The 18066-nt window shown below is 52.3% G+C and overlaps 4 protein-coding genes across 4 annotated transcripts; 2 read left to right on the top strand and 2 right to left on the bottom strand.

Annotated features, from left to right (window-relative positions):
* Positions 1 to 1108: 1108 nt before the first annotated feature.
* ENH_00035790 (Apicomplexan specific protein, related) lies at positions 1109 to 6364 on the top strand (the record flags this gene model as incomplete). The annotated part of the gene is made up of 12 exons (XM_013585040.1): positions 1109 to 1422; positions 1835 to 2188; positions 2374 to 2444; positions 2660 to 2787; positions 2977 to 3152; positions 3346 to 3430; positions 3712 to 3889; positions 4211 to 4447; positions 4602 to 4769; positions 5092 to 5373; positions 5542 to 6044; positions 6284 to 6364. The coding sequence occupies 12 exons, from the start codon at positions 1109 to 1111 to the stop codon at positions 6362 to 6364; spliced, it is 2577 nt and encodes an 858-aa protein (XP_013440494.1).
* Positions 6365 to 8103: 1739 nt separating this feature from the next.
* ENH_00035780 (hypothetical protein, conserved) lies at positions 8104 to 13225 on the top strand (the record flags this gene model as incomplete). The annotated part of the gene is made up of 8 exons (XM_013585039.1): positions 8104 to 9829; positions 10144 to 10409; positions 10644 to 10700; positions 10910 to 11065; positions 11688 to 11862; positions 12069 to 12174; positions 12518 to 12623; positions 13106 to 13225. 8 exons carry the CDS (start codon positions 8104 to 8106, stop codon positions 13223 to 13225), a joined length of 2712 nt encoding a protein of 903 aa, XP_013440493.1.
* Positions 13226 to 13526: 301 nt separating this feature from the next.
* ENH_00035770 (hypothetical protein, conserved) lies at positions 13527 to 16771 on the bottom strand (the record flags this gene model as incomplete). The annotated part of the gene is made up of 7 exons (XM_013585038.1): positions 13527 to 13699; positions 14089 to 14186; positions 14478 to 14601; positions 15211 to 15312; positions 15498 to 15564; positions 15763 to 15954; positions 16196 to 16771. 7 exons carry the CDS (start codon positions 16769 to 16771, stop codon positions 13527 to 13529), a joined length of 1332 nt encoding a protein of 443 aa, XP_013440492.1.
* A 167-nt stretch (positions 16772 to 16938) lies between these two features.
* ENH_00035760 (hypothetical protein) lies at positions 16939 to 17991 on the bottom strand (the record flags this gene model as incomplete). Its single annotated transcript, XM_013585037.1, has 3 exons — positions 16939 to 17090; positions 17426 to 17603; positions 17842 to 17991. 3 exons carry the CDS (start codon positions 17989 to 17991, stop codon positions 16939 to 16941), a joined length of 480 nt encoding a protein of 159 aa, XP_013440491.1.
* Between the last annotated feature and the right edge of the window lie 75 nt (positions 17992 to 18066).

Below are 18066 nucleotides of genomic sequence, written 5' to 3'. Positions count from 1 at the left end.
CCGGAGAGGGAAGGGTACGCGGGAGGCACAGCCGGGGGCCCCCACTGCCAAGCAAAGGCTGTTAAGGCCGAAGTGCAGCAGCTTTGAGGATTAGCAGCAAGACAAAGCGCTGTGAGAGTGGCAGAGGCCTTCGGGCCAGAAGCCCCAAGGCAAGTGGGAGAGGCTACACAGGGAAGTGAAACCCGCGGGCTCCTCAGCCTTCGGGATTATTCTGTCTTTTTTGCCTTCTAATACACTTTAATGCCAATTAATGCATGCAGTTTTGGGGCTGTGGAGTTAGAATCATTTAAATGCGCTGCGGGCCGACAGGGCCCCCAAGCCCAGCCGACAGAGCCATCAGGTAGTTGCTGCTGCTGCCCGCTCTGCTGTTTCTCTCTGCCAGCAAATGGTACACTCGTATTTTTTATTTATCATGCAAAAACTACAGTTTGTTTTTCTGCAAATGAGAAGGTTCAAGTGTTCGTACAGTCGGGAGCAAGTGGCAGAATTCCTCGGCAGTTTGGGCGTGGCCTCCAGTGCAGTTGAGGCTCGGAGCCGGCGGGAGGAAGGCACTGGGGGCTTTGCTGTGGCTAATTGGTGCTCTTTCCCCCTTAATTTCATTTAATATTGGTCTGTGTTTTAAATAAGGCAGACACTTCTCCGAAAAGAAGCACGAAACGGACAAGATCAGTTCCTGCGCGCTGATCGCCCGCAGCCCGAGGCCTCAACGCGCGCGCGAGAAGACGGCAAGCGATTTACCAGCAAGCCGGGGGCGATCAACCGAATTTTCGGAAAACTAAACATTGCTTGAGCTTTTTTATTCCTTTTAAGCTCAAGAAAGGGAGCCAGACAAGCTTTTAAGCTTGAGATCAGCGCCGCACGCCGGGGCGGGCCGCGGCCGACCACCGGTACCCGCGCTGTATGCGTTGAAGTGCGGGATCTGCTGTGTCCAGCGGCTCGCTGAAAAGGCTAAAAAGACTTCAGAAGGCTCTGAAGTTCTGTTTTATCTCACCTGGAGTCTCAGAGCTGCTTGGGAGTGGCCGCAGCAGGCCCGGAGTCCGGCGCGATCGCGGGCTCAGCTTTTGCCTAAGTCCTGAGAAACCGGAAAAAGGCTCTGCTGCTGCTGCCTATGCCCGTGTACGCCGAGGGCTTCCGCCACCAGCGGAATTGCCCCAAAGGAGAAGCCGAGAGAGCCCTGGCTGCTGCTGCCGGCGATGATTCAAGTTCTGAGACGGAGTCCGACGAAGTTTCGACGGAGTCGGACAGCCTGGGCGGGCGCGGCGAGCGGCCCAGAGCCAAACGCGCAGCAGCAAAGAAAGTCTGCAGCGACCGCCGCTGCTGCACTTGGTTTGACCTCGCCAACTGGTTTGGCTATCTGCCTCTCGAGCTCCCGCCTGCAGACTTCGAGGCCTGCTTCACAGACGTAGCAAATGGCGGGCCGGGGTGCGCTTTCCAGCTTTCAAACTGCTGCTGCTGCTGCTGCTGCTGCTGCTGCTGCTGCTGCTCGCGGGCATCTGGGCGTCTGCTGCAGCTGCTGGCGGCGGTGTCAGCTTGCAGATATGCATAATCCGCATGCAAATGCTTACAAACGGATATAGCGCAGTTTTAGCCTTGCAAACTTATATGAATATTCGGACTTGTGCATTTGCATGCACTCCTGCATGCATGCATATAAACACATTTCCACGAATTCGCACTTGTGCGAATTCTGAGGGAGGGCAGGCTGCCCGCTTTCCGTTGCATTATAATTCTTATTTATGCTGTTTTAGTGTCATTATATATTATTATTAATCAATTATTTGTGTTTTATTAGATATAGAGCTAATGTGCCACTCTTCTCTTCCTTTATTCTCAGGCTCTACGAAAAGCTGATAGTTCTGGGCGGGAAGACTCTCGACATAATGTCGGAAATGCACTTTTACGAAATGTATCCCGAAGTTAAAGACTTGCATTTGCCGTCAGACTTGCGGGCTGACAAGGAGGCGCTGCGGCTGCTGTGGGCTCGCAAAAGAGCAGACAGAATTACTTCTCTTTCGAGTTTGTTTCTTTTTGGAAGGAGCTACTTGGCGTTGGCTCAGAGCCTCCCCACGCGCCAAGCCGTGGCCAAATACGTAAAGGCCTGCGTGGGCTATTGCTGCCAAAGTGCAGACACAGAAAACCTCTACAAGTGGATGCCCGTGCTAATCGAGCACATCTTTTGGACTCAGAAGTAACTGCGACACAGCCACCACCCCAGAAAGCTAGCTAGCTGGCTAGCCAGCTGGCTAGCTAGTTAGCCAGCTTTCTGGCTGGCAGTCCAGAACCCTTGACGCCTGTCTTTGGCCAGCATTGAAAGCCAGAAAGATATCTTCTTTTCTCATTTTTCTTCATTTTACCCCTTGTGAATTGCTGCAGACTGAGGACAGAACGGATGGCTGAAGATAATGCCATACTGCAAGACCTGCAAGAGTTTCTGGGATACAAGTGTGAGCCTTCACATTTTTTTCTGTTTGAGTCAAAAGCAGATCACTATGTATTTCTTAACCCAAGTTTCGTCATTTTTTGCCAGTCTTTGTGCTCATTCGGCATCTTTGGCACTACTTTTTTGTCGCGATCCTTTCACAAAGTTGCAGACAGACTTCTCAATTTGTTTCTCGGCTTGTCTATTTAAATGCATTAAATGCTTTTTTTGTCTTTGCAGTTGACCATCTCATTCCTCGCATGAGAGAATGCCTAGAAGGAACTTCTGTTCCGCAGCGGTCTGACGCACCCACGGGGCGCGAACTGATTAAGTTGTATGCAACTGACTACTTCACTAAAATGTCGGAAGTGAGTTATTTTGAGCTTTTGAAGCCAAGCTGCGAGGCGTCTGTACACTCCAGAATGCATCCTTGGTGACTGAAATTTCTTTCTGTCGGAACTGTGCAAGTTACGGGCTGATTGTGTTCGCTTTGTTTGCGCCTCCTTCTCGTCTTCTTTTATCTTTCTTTCTATTTTTTCCTTTTTGAATTTTCCCAGGAAGCTGGCATAGAACCTTCTCGGCGAATTTTGTGGGTAGACCAAGAAGTGGACAACTTTCTGGCGGGCCCCGCAGTTCCGGCCTTCGCCAGCCTCTGCATGAGCCTAGGCCCCTTCGTTGTGGCTGTAGAAGAGGGGGGCCCCACACATGTCCAGACTTTCACAAACATGTTTGAGTGAGATAGGCACTTGAAGCAGCAGCACTTTATGTCTCGCTGCATGCGAAGTTCTAGTGCAGCTACTGTTCTTTTATGTGTCTTTGTCGCTGGCTACATGCACGTTTCTAGTGTAGCTGTTGTTCTTTTATGTTTTATTTCCTGGTTTTGCTTTGAAACACTATTTCTTTTGGGGATCTGTTCTGCTGTGCAGATCTCTAGTGGCCGCTTGTTGGATAATTTCTACGGAAGAGAAAGTGAAGATTTGGATGCCCAGTTTGATTCAAAGGCTGCGACAGGTGCTCAGTGCCTCCCGCTTGGGTGTCACTACACGCTGTACTGCAGCTGTCCACTGGTCACATATCTCCTTGACTAGTTACTGCCATCTTATCCATTTTATTTCAGCTGTACAGACAGACCGCACACAAGTGCCAGTGACGAACTTATCTCTTCGTCCTTCCGCTTGCCTTCTGTTCGTGGCTTTTCTTGCATCTCCCCGTCCTATCGCTTCTTTTTTGTGTTTTATTGTCTAGTTTTCCTGCACTTCGTTGTGGCTTCCTTCCCTTTTGCATTGCTGCAGACTCAGCTGCTGCTGCACATGGCCCAAATGGGTGACAAATACTTCACCACCCGCGCAAAGCTGCGCCGGCCCGCGAAACACCCCATAGACCCTCGACAAATTGCAGCAGCAAACAACGCCTTTTTGGATCCATTTGCTCTGTGGAATGTTGATCCTTTGCGGCGGCCTTTGGCTGAAGGTGATAATGTGTTCTTTCATTTTCACTGTGTAGACTTGTAGTCGCTTTCAGCAAGAAGACTCAATTTATAGCCGTATTGAGTGGAATTTGTGGCTAAAACGAGCTTTGAGCCCATGCATGAATATATGTGCACGCATTTATATTATACGTAGGCATATATGCGTGCATGCATCTGCATGCATTTGCACTTCGTTATTGTTGCCTGCATGTAAGTAGGCATAAGCACCAGAGTTGTGTTATCGTAGAAACATCTCTTTTCTTGAGTGAATGTTTGTGCTGTCGTGGAAATATATTCTTCTTGAATGTGTGTTGCCTTTTCAGCCCCTGTAGAGTACCCTCCAGGCCCGCTGTACTACCCAGCACCCAAGGGGGGGGTGCTGGAGGCCCCCTGCACTCCTTGTTGTTTTGTGCCGCGGCCCGCGCCTCGACCTGCGCCCTGTCGGTCTAATAAAAAGGGAGTTACTCTATTTGATGCCGAAGAAAATAAATATGAATTTTACCCCCTGGGGCCGCAGGTGTTTCCTCCATACCGCAGACGACAAAACCCAAACACGGCCTGTACGTACACTCCAGTTGCATCTAAGGCGAAGGCCTCTTCAGCGCTTGTTGGAGGCTCATAGGGGAAGCCAATGCGGAAGGCGTGCTGGGGAAAACTGGCGTTGTTGGTGCATTGCTGCTGCTGCTGCTGGTGCTGCTGCTGCTGCATTTTCAGGCTCTACGCGGGACGGGAGTTCAGGCCGCGGGTGCTTCTCTACCCCCAGAAGCGCGTGGGGGCCTCGAGACAGAAGCAGCTTTGAGCCAGCTCGCGGCGACGACGTTTCTGTGCAAACGACAGCGGGTGGCCATGGCGTTGACAGATACTCCACCGTGGCCCCGACTTGTGCGTAGTCTACGTAATGTAGCTTCACGTGAATAGCAACGAGACACATAACTGTGAAAGGAATATTAAGACATTTAGTTTGTTGGGGCAAAAGGGACTTAAGACATTTCAATCCCCACCCACGGCCCCAAAATTCAGAAACCTGCATCCAGAGTCCTACTGCTACAGTTTTCCTTACTTAGGGCTCTGCGTGGCTCCCAGGAAACAATGAAGGCTTCATGCTTGCATGCACATGGGAATGTGTGATTTTTTAATTTCTGTTTTGTTTCTGTTTGTAATTTGAAGAGGCTTCGTGTCTGTGGTCTTGTGCTTTGTCTCGCAGGGTCTCGTTACCCATCGCAGCCACAGGCTGTGTCCGGGTCTTCCTGGCCCGCTCCACCTCGGCCTGGAAGTGTGCCTGGCCGGCCTTTGCCTGGAGAGGTGGCCCCTGCTGCTGCTGCTGCTGCTGCTGCTGAGCCCCGCGTGAAGATTCGCTACGTGGCTGATGAAGGGGGGCAAGGGGATCAGCCGAAGACAAATGTGGAAGTGTACGTCGATGACGTCCTCGTGCACAACCGGCCTTTGCCAACAAACCAAGAAGTGGCGGGCACGGACTTTAAGGCTGGTGAGATTGCCGTAGTTGCTATTTCTAAGTAAATGTGCAATGGTGTGCAGGCGTGCTGGCCTGCTGAAGTGGGTAATGAAGGCGTTTGGCTGTTTGTGGGTGACTGCTACGAATGTTGAATTAGTAATTTTTTGCTTATGCTGTGAATTGCTACTCTGTTTCTCCCAGTTCTCTGCACCCCCACTGGCTCTCCCGTGGTCTTGAATTTCACAAGAAATGGGGAGGACGGGCGTCCCACAGTGTACATAACCGAGGGAAAACCCGTGCAGGATGCTAACACCTTTTATCTGCAAGGCTCGAGCTGGGAGGCCCCCACCTCTGCGGAATGCGGGCCCTCACCGGGGGCCCCTAGGGGGCCCCCTTACGGCGAACGGGCTGCGGCGGAAGAGCCCCTCACCCCGCCAAGCTCAGGCTGCTGCTTTGCACCCACCTGCGGCCCTAGACAACCCAGTATTCGTTACACAGATTCAGAAGGCCCGGTGCCAGTAGACATTATGGTCAGTCCCGCCCCGCCCCCAGCAGCAGCAGCAGCTGCAGCAGCAGCAGCCAGGAGGTCGCGGAGTTTCCAGGAGCAACAGGAGATTGAGCCGGTAGCCGATACATGCATTCTTGGCAACTACTTGAAGGGATGCATGACTCCAACACGCAGTGCACAGACACCGCATGACCAGGTAGGAGGATTTGCCCTGCTGCTGCTACCGGAAATAAATTACATTATTCACTCTACCTAGCGAAAATGCTGAGTTGCTAACTTTCGGAGCTTCATAACTGAGTTCCCATGGCACAGAATGGCCACCTAAATGACAAAGTCTCGCGGAAATTCGTTTTTCAGTTTGCCTCACGAACAGCTGCAGCAGCAGCACTAGCAGCTGAGTCCTTTGTGCGCAGTTATCTTTGCAATTTCCTGCAGCAGGTACGCCAGCAGGCGGTTTCCAGCTACACCGTCCCACGCATTCGGGCCTACACCAACCGCTCGGGGGTTTCGGGCTAAGACAACAGGAGTTGCTCTGACATGCTACAGCGGCAGGCCTGAGGTAGGCGAGGCTAGCCAAGGCTCTACAGCGACGCATGCAATAATTAGGCATGCTTAGGTTTGGCTAGACCATTTCCCAAGAGAGGCGGAGCTTTTGTTTGGCAGAATGCAGATAAGCATACGCATGCTGCCTGGCTGCATGCAGCAGCATCTCTTTTCAACTGCTATAAAGCCCAGAGGACCCGCCTCAAATATGTTTAGGATTCCATCTAAGTCGCTCCATCAAAAGCCTTGGGCTTGGGCCAAAGGGCTTAGGGTTAGCGCCTAGGGTTTAGTTTCCTGCGACTTTTGTTAGAGGCTAGTAGCTGCTGAAGCTAAAGCTGGAACGGGCTACAGGACCTTGGCAGCGAAGGGGGGAGTTCCGGCAACAGTGTGGCAGTAAAACAGAGGCTTAAATCTTGTCTTGATTATTAGGTCCTGAGAAACGTCAGAGACAAACATAGGATTACATTCACCAAACTTCAAATACTAAAGCCGCAGCAACGTTTGAATAGGCTGCTTGGCTACTCGAGCTTCTAGTGCAGAAGAGCCGGTGTTCTTCCAAGAGAATGAAACCTCAAAGCAACAAACGGCGAAAATGCAGTAACAGTGCCTCCACAGAATACACCAGAATAAAGCTATAAACTCAGGCGATTAATTCTTCGTGGTCACACTGCATGTGAGCACCTTGCCTCCCCCTCTGTTTAGTTTGAGCACAGTCAAGAAATTCACAGGCGAAACGCCTTAGGAACCACAGAAACAGCATATGTGTATTGTAGCTTTCTGGGCTCTGCTAAGTTACTCCGTGAAATCCCCCCAAACCGCCGGCACCACTAGCCCTGGCCAGCTGAGGAATACCAGCAACAGCCAGAGTTACAGCTTTTCTCTGGAATTTTCCCCCACGCCTCTGAGCTGCAATTCCAGCTGATCCCCTCAGATTTCTTTTCTGAGATGTGAAATAGACGCATAGCTCAGCTGATGTTGCAGCTAAGGCAGCAAATCCAGCATAGAGGTGTTTCAATCGAAGACAGTCTGGTATGAATTTTCAGTTGCAACAACTCCATTGTAAGAGCAGTGGAAAGCGACCCTTTTCCCTTTTCGTTGCTTAATGGGCCACACCAGAGCACTCTTCTCGCCATATTCAACTTAAAGGGAAACAGGATTGTTACTCCGTGTTCTGTCTAAAGATAGTTGAGCGGTCAAATGTTCTTACTGAGGAGCCGTCACCTCCATGCCATGTGAAATACGCTAAACCAGAGTGAGCCTAGTGTCTGGAATGTTGATTTTAGTGATTAAATGCGGGAAACGTTTTTTTAACCTCAAGATTAGGGGAATGGAACTGGAGCATGTTAACCGGTTCGGTGGGTGCCATTGGCGTCGGGGTTTGCTCGCTTCCTCACATGTACAAGCGTAAAAAGTGGATATAGTCTTCAAAAATAGACACAATTTAATATTCATCTGCTATTCAATTGCCAGTGTGTATTTAGAGACAATATTTCATGAATGAGGCAAAGCAGATCCTGGCTTCCCGCTCCGTAGTGGTCTGTTTGCAGGGGTCCCCGTGGTCCATTGCTGCTTCCGTTGTTCCTGATTTTTTTGTTATTGTTTCAAAATTGTATAAAGTGATGTCAAGTAAAGATTTTTTATATTTAATTCGATGCAGTTTAATTCATGCTTGAGCCATACTGCCTGACCTGCAATGGGCGATCCTAGCAAGAATGCACACCTTCTTGTTTCCCTGGCCCTTCAGCCCAGGTGCCTCTCCTTCTGTGCCCGTGACGCTCCGTCTCTGGAAACTAGTAAAGCTTCCTTCTCGCCGTTCTCAGGTGGTTGAGACTGGCGAGGCGGAGGCCCACGTTGGGGCCCCTGAAGACACCAAGGAAGGAAGTACTGCGTGCGACTACGTGAAACTTCCTCAAAGCCTCACAAACGCACTCAGCATATTCCTCATCAAGTTGAATTTCCAGAGGACGCTAGCCTGCACCATATCCCAGTCTGAACTACTGGCCTTGTGCCAACTTGCCCGGGCTCGCGCATCATCTCACGGGCAACACTGCGGCGCAGGCGAGGCCTTCAGACATCAAAGAGAAGGCTTTAAAGCTGCTCAAGAGAACCGTCTTCAAAGTGTCCCACCCCAGGTGCCCAGTGCCCGAGGGCCCACCGCAAAGTGGGCCCCCCATGGGTCCCCTGAGAAGCCACCCAAGGCCACGGGGCCCTTACAAAAGGCAGAACACAAAAGGTTTAGAGTCGACCCCCTTGATGTGTGTGCTTTGCTGGCCTCGGGGTCTCTGAACTTGCGGGATTTGCCTTTGCTGGCCGACTTGGAGGCGGCAGCAGCAGCAGCAGAAGAGCAGCACCAGCAGTCCCGCAGCCGGTGGGGGTGGAAGCGGCTGCTGGGGCTGCGTTGCAGCCGAGGGCAGATATGGAAGGCTGCCGCTGCTGCACTGCAGCAGCAGCAGCACCAGCAGCAAATCAGCCCTTCCCGCGTGGCCTCCCACCGTCGCCATAGGAAACGACCAAATCCAAACTCGGCAGAAGGCCCCCCTTCGTCGAGTTCCCTACCTTCTCCCCACCTCGCTGCTGCCACAGCAGCAGCAGAGGCATTTAGCTGCTGCGAGGCAGCAGCACAGCGCCAGTGCACCTCCTCACTGTCCCCCACATACGCCCAGCAAAAGCTGACAAAAGGCACTTTGTCCACAACGAGGACACAAAGAGTGCAGCAAGAAGAGCCTGAACAGCAGCTGCTGCTGCCGAGCAAGGCTTTGGCCGCCAGCAGCTGCAGAGTTTCAGGGATCAGCCCGGCTTCGCCCTCCCCCTGTCATTTTGAAGACGCACGAGCGGATGCGGAAGCTGCTGGGGAGGCAGCAGCCGCCGCAGTGTCTCAGCTGGGCAGCGACTGCCTGGCTTTGCTTCCCCACGCATGTCAGTGGCCTCTTGCTGCGCGGGCTAGTCGCTGGGACTTTTCAACTCGCGCCGGCTGCTGCAGCGCACGCTGGAGCTTGCAGGCCCCAAACCCAGACCCCCTTTCTGGGGCGGGCCGCGTTCGTGTCAGTGGGCCATCAGGATCGGGGGCTCTTGGGGCTGCTGAGACTCTTGGGGAGGGGTGGAAGGGGGCGGTGAACTTTCGAGTTCGGCGGAGCCGCCAGAGGAGTGGCCGTGGGCGAGACAGAGTGGGGCGTCGGCAGCGGCTGTCACCCCTGGACCCCCCCTATGACGGCTTTGCTCTTCTGCTGCATCCGTTTTGTGCGACTCCGTCTGTGGCGCTGCCTGACGCGGAAACGGTGCGGGCTTTGGAGGTGGCGGAGGTGGCCGTGGACTTCTTGAGCAGGGTCAAGGCAACTGTGGACTGCGCCCAGTGCAACAGGCAACGGCCCTCGGGGAAGCAGCAGCGCAACACAGAGGCTCCTTGTAACCAACACCAGAGGCTCCACTACAGCCGTGTTGGTCAGCAGCAAGCTGTTGCTTGATGGGATTCGGCTGCTTATGTTGTTGTGGCTGCAGTCGTTGCTGACGTTGTTGTGCATGTTAACACGACAGCAACTGCGTAATATTCCATGGCAGGCATCTTTGTATTGCACGTTTTTTCCTTTTTGTTGTCTGGAGGAGGAAATACACGCAACTGCAGCCCTCTACTAACCCCATTTGCCTCATTCTCTTTGGCACAAAAAAGAATGCACGCGCTCTATCTGCTTAGCAACTAACGGAGCCGTGAGGGCCTCCTGCCATCTATTCTGCTTTATATGTACCTGTTTTCTTAGGGGAGGGCCCCGAGAAGGTGATTCTTATCCACGGGATATGTATGAGCGGCTATTTCTTTGCGGATGTCATCCGCGTGCTCTTCCCGGACTCGGAGAACGGAGCTCGTAAGGGGGTTTCCCATCATGGGGGCATTTTAGGGCAATTCCCCCCACACGACGAGGACCCCCAGGAGCGGTGGCGGTACACGTTTTACTGCGTGGATCTTCTTGGCTACGGGAAGAGCGCCGCAATCTCATCAACGCAGAATTACTCCAGAAGAGAACAGGTATGCCTCGAGACTGACAGAAGCAGTGGCTTCTCGCTTGCCTGATATCTTGTTAGCGTTGGCTTTAAGCCCAAAGCGTGTAAAAAGCTAATACTTCAGTTCAAAGTCTCGGCGTGGAGCTTCCGGGACACTCACTTGGTACAGGGTGCCAGCTGTCTTCGGTGGGTAGCTGACTTCGTTCGTTCAGGTGTGTAGCTGCTGGACTGTGCTACAGCACAGTGTGAATGTTCGCAGGCAGAGGCGATCCTTAGGGATGTTATTGTCGCGAACGGCTTCACTTCTGTGCACTTGGTGAGTAACTTGTTATAATTGTATCAATATCATTGGCAAAAATGGTGGCATGCACATGCAGTCATGTAACTGCTCGTTTTTGGCTGCACTAGATGGTTGTACTCGACGAATAGAACAAGCCTACTAAAGGTACGTAAGGTTCCTCCCAGGGTTGGAGCCGAAAGTTACGGATAGGTGATGATAGTCTTGCTGCTCGGAGTCTGCTGCAGGTCGGGCACTCCTTCGGAGGCCTCGTTGCTGCTGAGCTGTGCGAGATGCTGCCGGCTGGGTTTGTGACAACTCTTATTCTGTTGGCTCCCGCCTACTTCGAGTCTGAGCGCCAAGCCATGAGGATCCTCACAGCGTCCCACTTCCCAGCAGCACACGTAAGCCCTTTCATGGCGAAAGCCTTAAAGCATTATGGAAGTAAACATCACACCGTGAAACAGCGAAGAAACTCCCAGCTGTTGTTGGGACATTGGACGCATCAGCAGAGAGCTACATAGAACTACTGCTCTGCTGTACGCCGTTATATAGGAATTGTTCATGGCAAAAAGCCCACGCCAGGATGCACTTTTCGCTAACTGGCAAACGATGTACCCAAAAGTGAACGAGGTAGTACAGGCACCGGGGATCGAACCCGGGATCTCTCGCGTGTGAGGCGAGCGTCATAGCCACTAGACCATGCCTGCTTGATCGATCCCTCGAACGAAACAATTCTAACGTGGATGGAGTGTTCTCCTTGTGTCGTGCTCACCTCCCATGGTTAAAACGTGAAGCAGTTCACGTGCACCGGGAATGGCATTGTTTTACATACATGCGCGTCTCCTGTTTACAGTCACATGACCCTCGCGAGTGCGGCATTTTCGCGGCATTGCTGTCCTCACTGTAATAAGTGACACGAGCATAGCGTAACTATGCCTATGCAGCGCACTATGCCACCGGTTTTATTTGTGGACTTCTCTGCGTGGCTGTTTCGGGTTTGTCATGGTTATCTTCCCGCTGTAGACAGTTGCTCACCCTTACTTTGGGGAGTTAATGCTGCGCCTCGGCGTTATCCTGCGACCCCTCTTCGAGCCCTTGGTGCTTCGAATAGTGCCTCGTGGGGAACTGCCACAGCTGTCTGTCGCAGACGTCTTCAGCATACATCCAGATGCCCTCACAGGCACCATTCGTTCAATAGGTCAGCCCGTACCTACCAGCTCTCTTCTTCTACGTCGCCTATGCAACAATGGGTTGTAAAGCCATGGATGCGGCCCTAGCAGCCCTGCTCAGCCTGTAGAGGGCTCACTTCGCACAAGCACATGAGTAATTGCTCACTTGCACGCGCCCTATGTGCACCTGCCGCCCTTGCTGTCGTCACAAACACACGATGTTTTATCTCTTCAGTGCAAGACAGAATTGACATGACCTTCCAGCTACTGCGCCAGCGAGGCCAACGTGCCAGCCTCTTCCACGGAACAGCCGACGGCGTCATCCCCATAAGACAGGCGAGGTGAGTAGATGACCGAGCTAACAGCTTGAAGGCCCCAATTCACTAGCAATGATATATTCTGGTACGGTCAACGTAAGAAGTTTTGCTGCCCCAAAATGATCACAAGGCTCTAGCCTCATTTGGTGCAGCTGCAGCGCACTTCTAGGCAACATGGATAAGGAGAGTTCAGGAGGAAACCAGCAAGCACATTCACCGCACACTTGGTGCAGGCAAAATATAATTTACACTTATGTAGTACGTACTGCAGTATGTTTTATTTACTACAAGGCAAAGTGAAAACTCATGATGCGTAAGCTGCGCTTGATATACGAAAAAGCTACACGTGCGGCCCCTGCCCTCTCAGGTTCCTGGCCCTGCGTTATCCCAACATCCACTTGCGAGCCCTTCCGAACTTTGTTCACCACTTCCCTGCCTCCCACGCGCAGTTCACTGCCCATATTATAATACAAGTAAGTTAGGAACGACGGTTCAAATCACTAACTTTAAACATTAAACACACGCTGGCCTTTGTTCACCTCCTAGCCTGCCGAAAACGACCACGGCAACAACAAACATGAAGCACGAACTGGCACAGCCTCTGACGCGCGTTCACAATGCTATATGACAATGGTCATTGACACGTACGCCAAGGGCAAACGCCCTATGCCAGCGCCGCGGAGGCCCACTGAACACGCAGCCAGACATTCTACGTAACGGCACTATAGATGAGCGGTCACCTGGCTCTGCTCTACTACTGTGGTTGCAGTTGACCCCTGACTTCAGTCCCTTACAATGACGAAGCATGCACGAAGCATGCACGACTGCTGCTACGCACAGCGGCCGCCAGTGGGACAGCGGGGACGATGGGATCCATGTGCTGAAGATTAATTTCAACCGACTGAATAACCCGACTGCAAGCCTCTAAAGTTGCTGCACTGCTATGTATGTGCAGGAGATTGGGCGTTCCCTGCGGAACGGGAGAGGCCTTTGCTACGCCCCCGACGAGGATCCATCTAGTTTGTTGGTGGCATCCCACTCTCTGTTGCTTCCAGGCCACCCTTCTTGGGCTTGAGCCCATACAGCAACAAATTTGTCATACATACAGATGAAAGTGCAAATACAAGTGCAGCTACAAAACAAGCCAATGCCTAAAGCATTCGCATATTCAAATCAGAAAGACAAATCATCAAGACAGTTGGCTCCATAAATTGGGCGGCAAAGCCGCCCCTAAATGCCCTCAGAGCCCTATATAGGGCAAGTAGTACAATGTAGAAACTAAACTATGTTATAACCAAAGCATGAACCCCATGACTCTTCCCTGCCCATCACATTGATGGCCCCGAACACTTGAAGCGCCACTAGCGCCAGTTAAGCTAGGATATTGGGGCAGGAGGGGCGTTGTCTAGCTTCCATTGTATGTTTTCCTGTGTTATCAAGCGAGATAGACGGATAGGCCGCCACTTTGCGGGGCCCCTCAGACCCAAATCTATGGCTATTGAGTTGGGCACAAACTTGATAAGTTTGTAGTCCGCGCTTGTCCGACCCCCTAAAGCACAAACATCACGCAACAATGAGACAAAAAGCTCAGCGCACGCACATTCGAGCACACAAATGCACATATTATAAAGAACTAGGCGCTATACATTCGATTAAAACGGTACAAAGACATCCGCTGCATAGACAGAAACCTACATAGGAAGTATTCTCACAGCTACGCGCACGCCCAATATATACAAACGTGAGCATTAATACGAACTGCGTTACGTGCAGGGACACCACGGCAAATGCAGCACTAAAGATAAACACGTGAACAGGGCTAAATCTCACTGCAACCTGGTGATGCAGTAAAGATCCCCGTATGTTACATACGCACGCCTTGTCGTAGAAGCATGCTTATAAAACAATTCCGTTCTAGATGCCTGCCCATTTGCCTACCTGGTATTGAGGACGACCATGAGCTTCGCCAGTAGTGCGTCTTGTAGGGATCCAAATCAACCACCGCAGCGACTCCTGTCAAGAGCACACTGTCTCCCCTAAGCAAGCAAAAAAGGGAACACACAAAGTTGGACGTAGTGTATATAGTGAAACAAATACGTGAATCCATGCAAGTAGGCGCATTGGTGTACACATATAGATACATACATTTATATGCATTGAGTGCGCCCGTAACAGCGATCATGACCACTCCCTTATTGTGAACGTCACGGCCCACATCCACATAGCACTATTTACATTTGACGACCAACCGAGCTGCTGGATCTCGCCTCTTCTGCTGTTGCTGTTGCCTTTGCAGTTTCTTCTGCTGGTCGTGGTGGAAAGCTCACGTAGACGTATCAACATAGAGCAGGGAAAGGGGATTTCCAGCCTTAAATTGCTCGAAGAGATCGCTGGAGGCACTAACGGCAAAATGAATGAAGTTGAAGGGAAGACTGAAGGAACTGCGTTCACCTAAAAGAGACCCAAGAGATGAGGAACAAGAAAGAGATGCAGCAAACGACAAAGCAGGACAAAGAAGACTAATAGAAGAGCAATGAGGAGCAAAGAGAAAAGAAGGGAAATACATAAACCCACAAGGCGCAGAAGCACTGTGAGACAAGCTCACAAAAATACAACAAGCACGATAGTCTGAAATGAAAGTAGGCAAAAGGAATGAAGTAACAACAAAAGCACGAACATAGCTGCACAGCCACGTGTACTAACAGTTCCAGAGCTACAAAGGCCAAAAACTATAAACAGAGACAGGCAAGCAAGCATACAGACAACCCTACAGATAGCCGGACTGATGTGACACAAGGAAAGCAGTACAACATATCTGTTCACAAACACATAAAGAGCTCCAGAATGCGAAGCTGTGCGCAAACCGGAGCAGAGAACATGACATTGAAGAAATAAAGGCATACAACGACGGGACGTGAATGAAAGAGAAACGTAGGGAAAAAGAGGCATACATGAGGAGCGGAGACGAAAATAACGCGACAGGAGGGATACTGTAGCAAGTAGAAGGATGTAGACAAAGCAATCAAAAGAAAGAAGGTGCACTAAACAGTTTCACCTCACCCGCCACTAAATATGTCAAGGAATTGTTCTCGATGCCTTTGACTAAATTCTTTGTCGGAAGACGCAGCACCCTACTCTCAGGCAGGTGCGGGTCCACACTTGCTGCACACCAACAGCAGCAGAATGCGGCAGCTTGCAACCTCAATTATAAAAAGAGCCACAAATGCAGCAACTGCAGCAGCTTCGGCAATGATAGCACCCGCCGCATACACGGTCGACACTAAGATACAGAAACCCAGAGAGCACCAGCTACCGCAGCACAAGAAGCAGCAGCAGCTTCAGCGTACTTGAGACAATGCGATTATCTTTTGCGCCTCCTGCTATGCAAATGCATGACAGGGAGTTGGCGACAATCTGCAGCAACCACACAGAGAAAAGACGAGGCTTTTTCCCCCACTGCTGCTGCTGCTACTATTTCACGTTTCTGCAACTGTTTCTTCTCCTTCCCCACTTTCGGGTCAGAATAAATTGGGCAACTAGCAACAAACACTGCACCAGCAGAAACAGCAAAACAAACAGCAAAAGGGGCACAAGCAGCTACTGCAGACTTACCTGCTGAGCCGTTTTCAGCGCTGCGTCTTCCTCTGCTGCAGCACGAGCTGCTTCCGTCTGCTGCTCCTGCCTTTGCACCAACAGAGACTTGAACAAAAGAACAGCAGCAACGACGGGGGAAACCGATATCACCCCAAACACCAATACTTTCATCCACGTGCGCCACCGGCGAGTCGGAGGCGGCGGTGGGGGCTGAAGCAGAAGCAGCAGCAGCAGCAGCAGCAGCAAAAACTCCTGCAGCACTGCAGCGAGAGAGACTGACGCTGCAAAAGCAGCAAAGAGCAGCGCCGTCACGAGGATCCACGGGAGAAGCAACAAGAACGCAGCTGAAGTAGAGTCAGCAGCAGCAGCCGCAGTAGCAGCGGCAACTGCTGCAGTCACTGCAGCAGCCGCTAATACTCTGAGCAGCCCAAAAAAGCCAAAAGTAACTCACAGGCGGCTGCGCAGCAAAGCCTGAACGGTACTGGGGCGGGAGCTCTGGGGCCTCGTGGACTCCAGCACTGCGTCTAGAGGGCTGCGACGCCTCAGCAGCAGCTGCTGCTGGGACTGCTTCTGCTGCTGCTGCAATAGGAACTGGGTCTTCGTGCTGCGCGGCGTTACTGTGCTTGCCTCGTTGCTGCAACGAGAAGGTGCGCCGCAGAAGGCATTTCTGCTGCCACAGCACCTTTGCAAGCGGCAGTTCTGCTGCTGCTGCAGCTTGCCCAGATGCAGCTGCATTCGCGCAGAGCCACCGCAGCTGCTGCTTCTGCTGCTGTACTTGCTGCATGCCGCCGCTGCTGCTAAGTCCAGGGGCAAGCAGCAGGCCCTTCCGGTGCAACCCATGGCGTTGCGGGTCAATTTTGCTGCAGCAGAAGCTCCTTACAAGCGGAGCTGTGGGCGCCGTTGCCGCTGCTGCTGCTGCTGCTGTCATGTTTGCTGCCACAATGTACCGCCTTAGTGATGCCGCACCGGGACATGGGGCTCTGAAGCCCCCCACAAAGACGACGTGCGCTGCAGTTGGCAACACCATTGCGCCTTTACCGTCACTGCAAGCAAAATATCCTAGCTTCCCCTGCAATGTCTGCTGCAGTGGCTGCTGCAGCGGCAGCTGCAGAGGCTGCTGCAGAGGCTGCTCCTGCTGCAGCGGTTACTGCACTGGATGCAGCAGCGTTCGCTGCTACTGCAGCTGTTGGCGCGCTAAGAATGGAGGGGTGGGGAAGCTAGGCCGGCGGGTTCCATGGGGTGGTACTGCTGCGCCGCTATTGGAGGCTGCTGCTGCTGCTGCTGCTGCAGGTCTGCAGAGACGGGACTTTCGAGACTCTGTTCCCTCTCAGGTTTCTGGAGACTGCCTAGATTCGACAGCAGAGCAATGCCGCTGCCCTAGTTGCAGCAGCTGTCTCTTGCTGCTGCTACTGTTGCTTTTGATGCTGATGCTGCCGCTTCCTGGGGCCTTATTCTGTCTACGTTCGAGCCTCTGAGCATTGGGAACGAACCCTAGGGAAGACGGGCCCCCCAAAGTCTGCACAGGAGACTCCTACGGCTTGTTGCCGCTAATGATCAGCCAGAAAAAAATCAATTTGTTGCTTATGTTGCTTGTACTGTGATGCTGTTGCAGACTCATCCCCTCAAGCGTGTATTCTTGCTGCTCCAGTTGCTGCCATGCTGCTGCGCTGCAGCTGCTGACGCAGCTGGCGGAGGGGTGGTGCTGCTGCTGCGGAAGAAGGCAGGCTTCTGCCACTGCTGTTGCCTCGTGACGTTGTTATTATCGTTATATCTACATTTTGATTCTTGAATGAACTGCTACAAGGCTTCAGGCCATCGTCTGTGCGCTGCGCTGTCCTGAGGCGTCGCGGCGGCGCTCTCTGCAGCAGCAGCAACAGCAACATCGAACGTAGCAGCATCTGCAAGTACTGCCGTTTCCAGTTTTTTTCTGCCGGTTCCTTTGTCGTTCCTTGGCTCCTGCTGCGCCGACGAGCTCAGCTTGATTCAGTTTTAGCGACAACAACAGCAGCTGCGGCAACACCAACCTCAGCAGGCGCACACCCTCCCTCATCGGGGGCACGTATTTCTTGCCGTTTTTATTGGCTTCTTAGGGCTTACGTGTATGAACTTGGTCTCATCTGCTGCAACGGCTGCAGCAATCACAGAGGCCCGTGTAACATGCTGGCTCATTAGAGGAGGCGCCGCAGCAACTGCAACACAGCAAGACGCCGCCAAAACAGCATCAAGGGCAGCCCCTTGGCGCTGCATCGGGCTCGCCCACGATCTCCACGGCTGCAGGCGAGTGCAGCAGACAGCAGCAGCTCCAACACAACCTGCGCTCTC

Source organism: Eimeria necatrix, genomic scaffold, assembly GCF_000499385.1.
Source record: "Eimeria necatrix Houghton genomic scaffold, Enh_scaff25, whole genome shotgun sequence".
NCBI classification, from domain to species: Eukaryota; Apicomplexa; class Conoidasida; order Eucoccidiorida; family Eimeriidae; genus Eimeria; species Eimeria necatrix.
The sequence above is the reverse complement of the archived record's forward strand: the minus strand, read 5'-3'. Positions and strand labels throughout refer to the sequence as shown.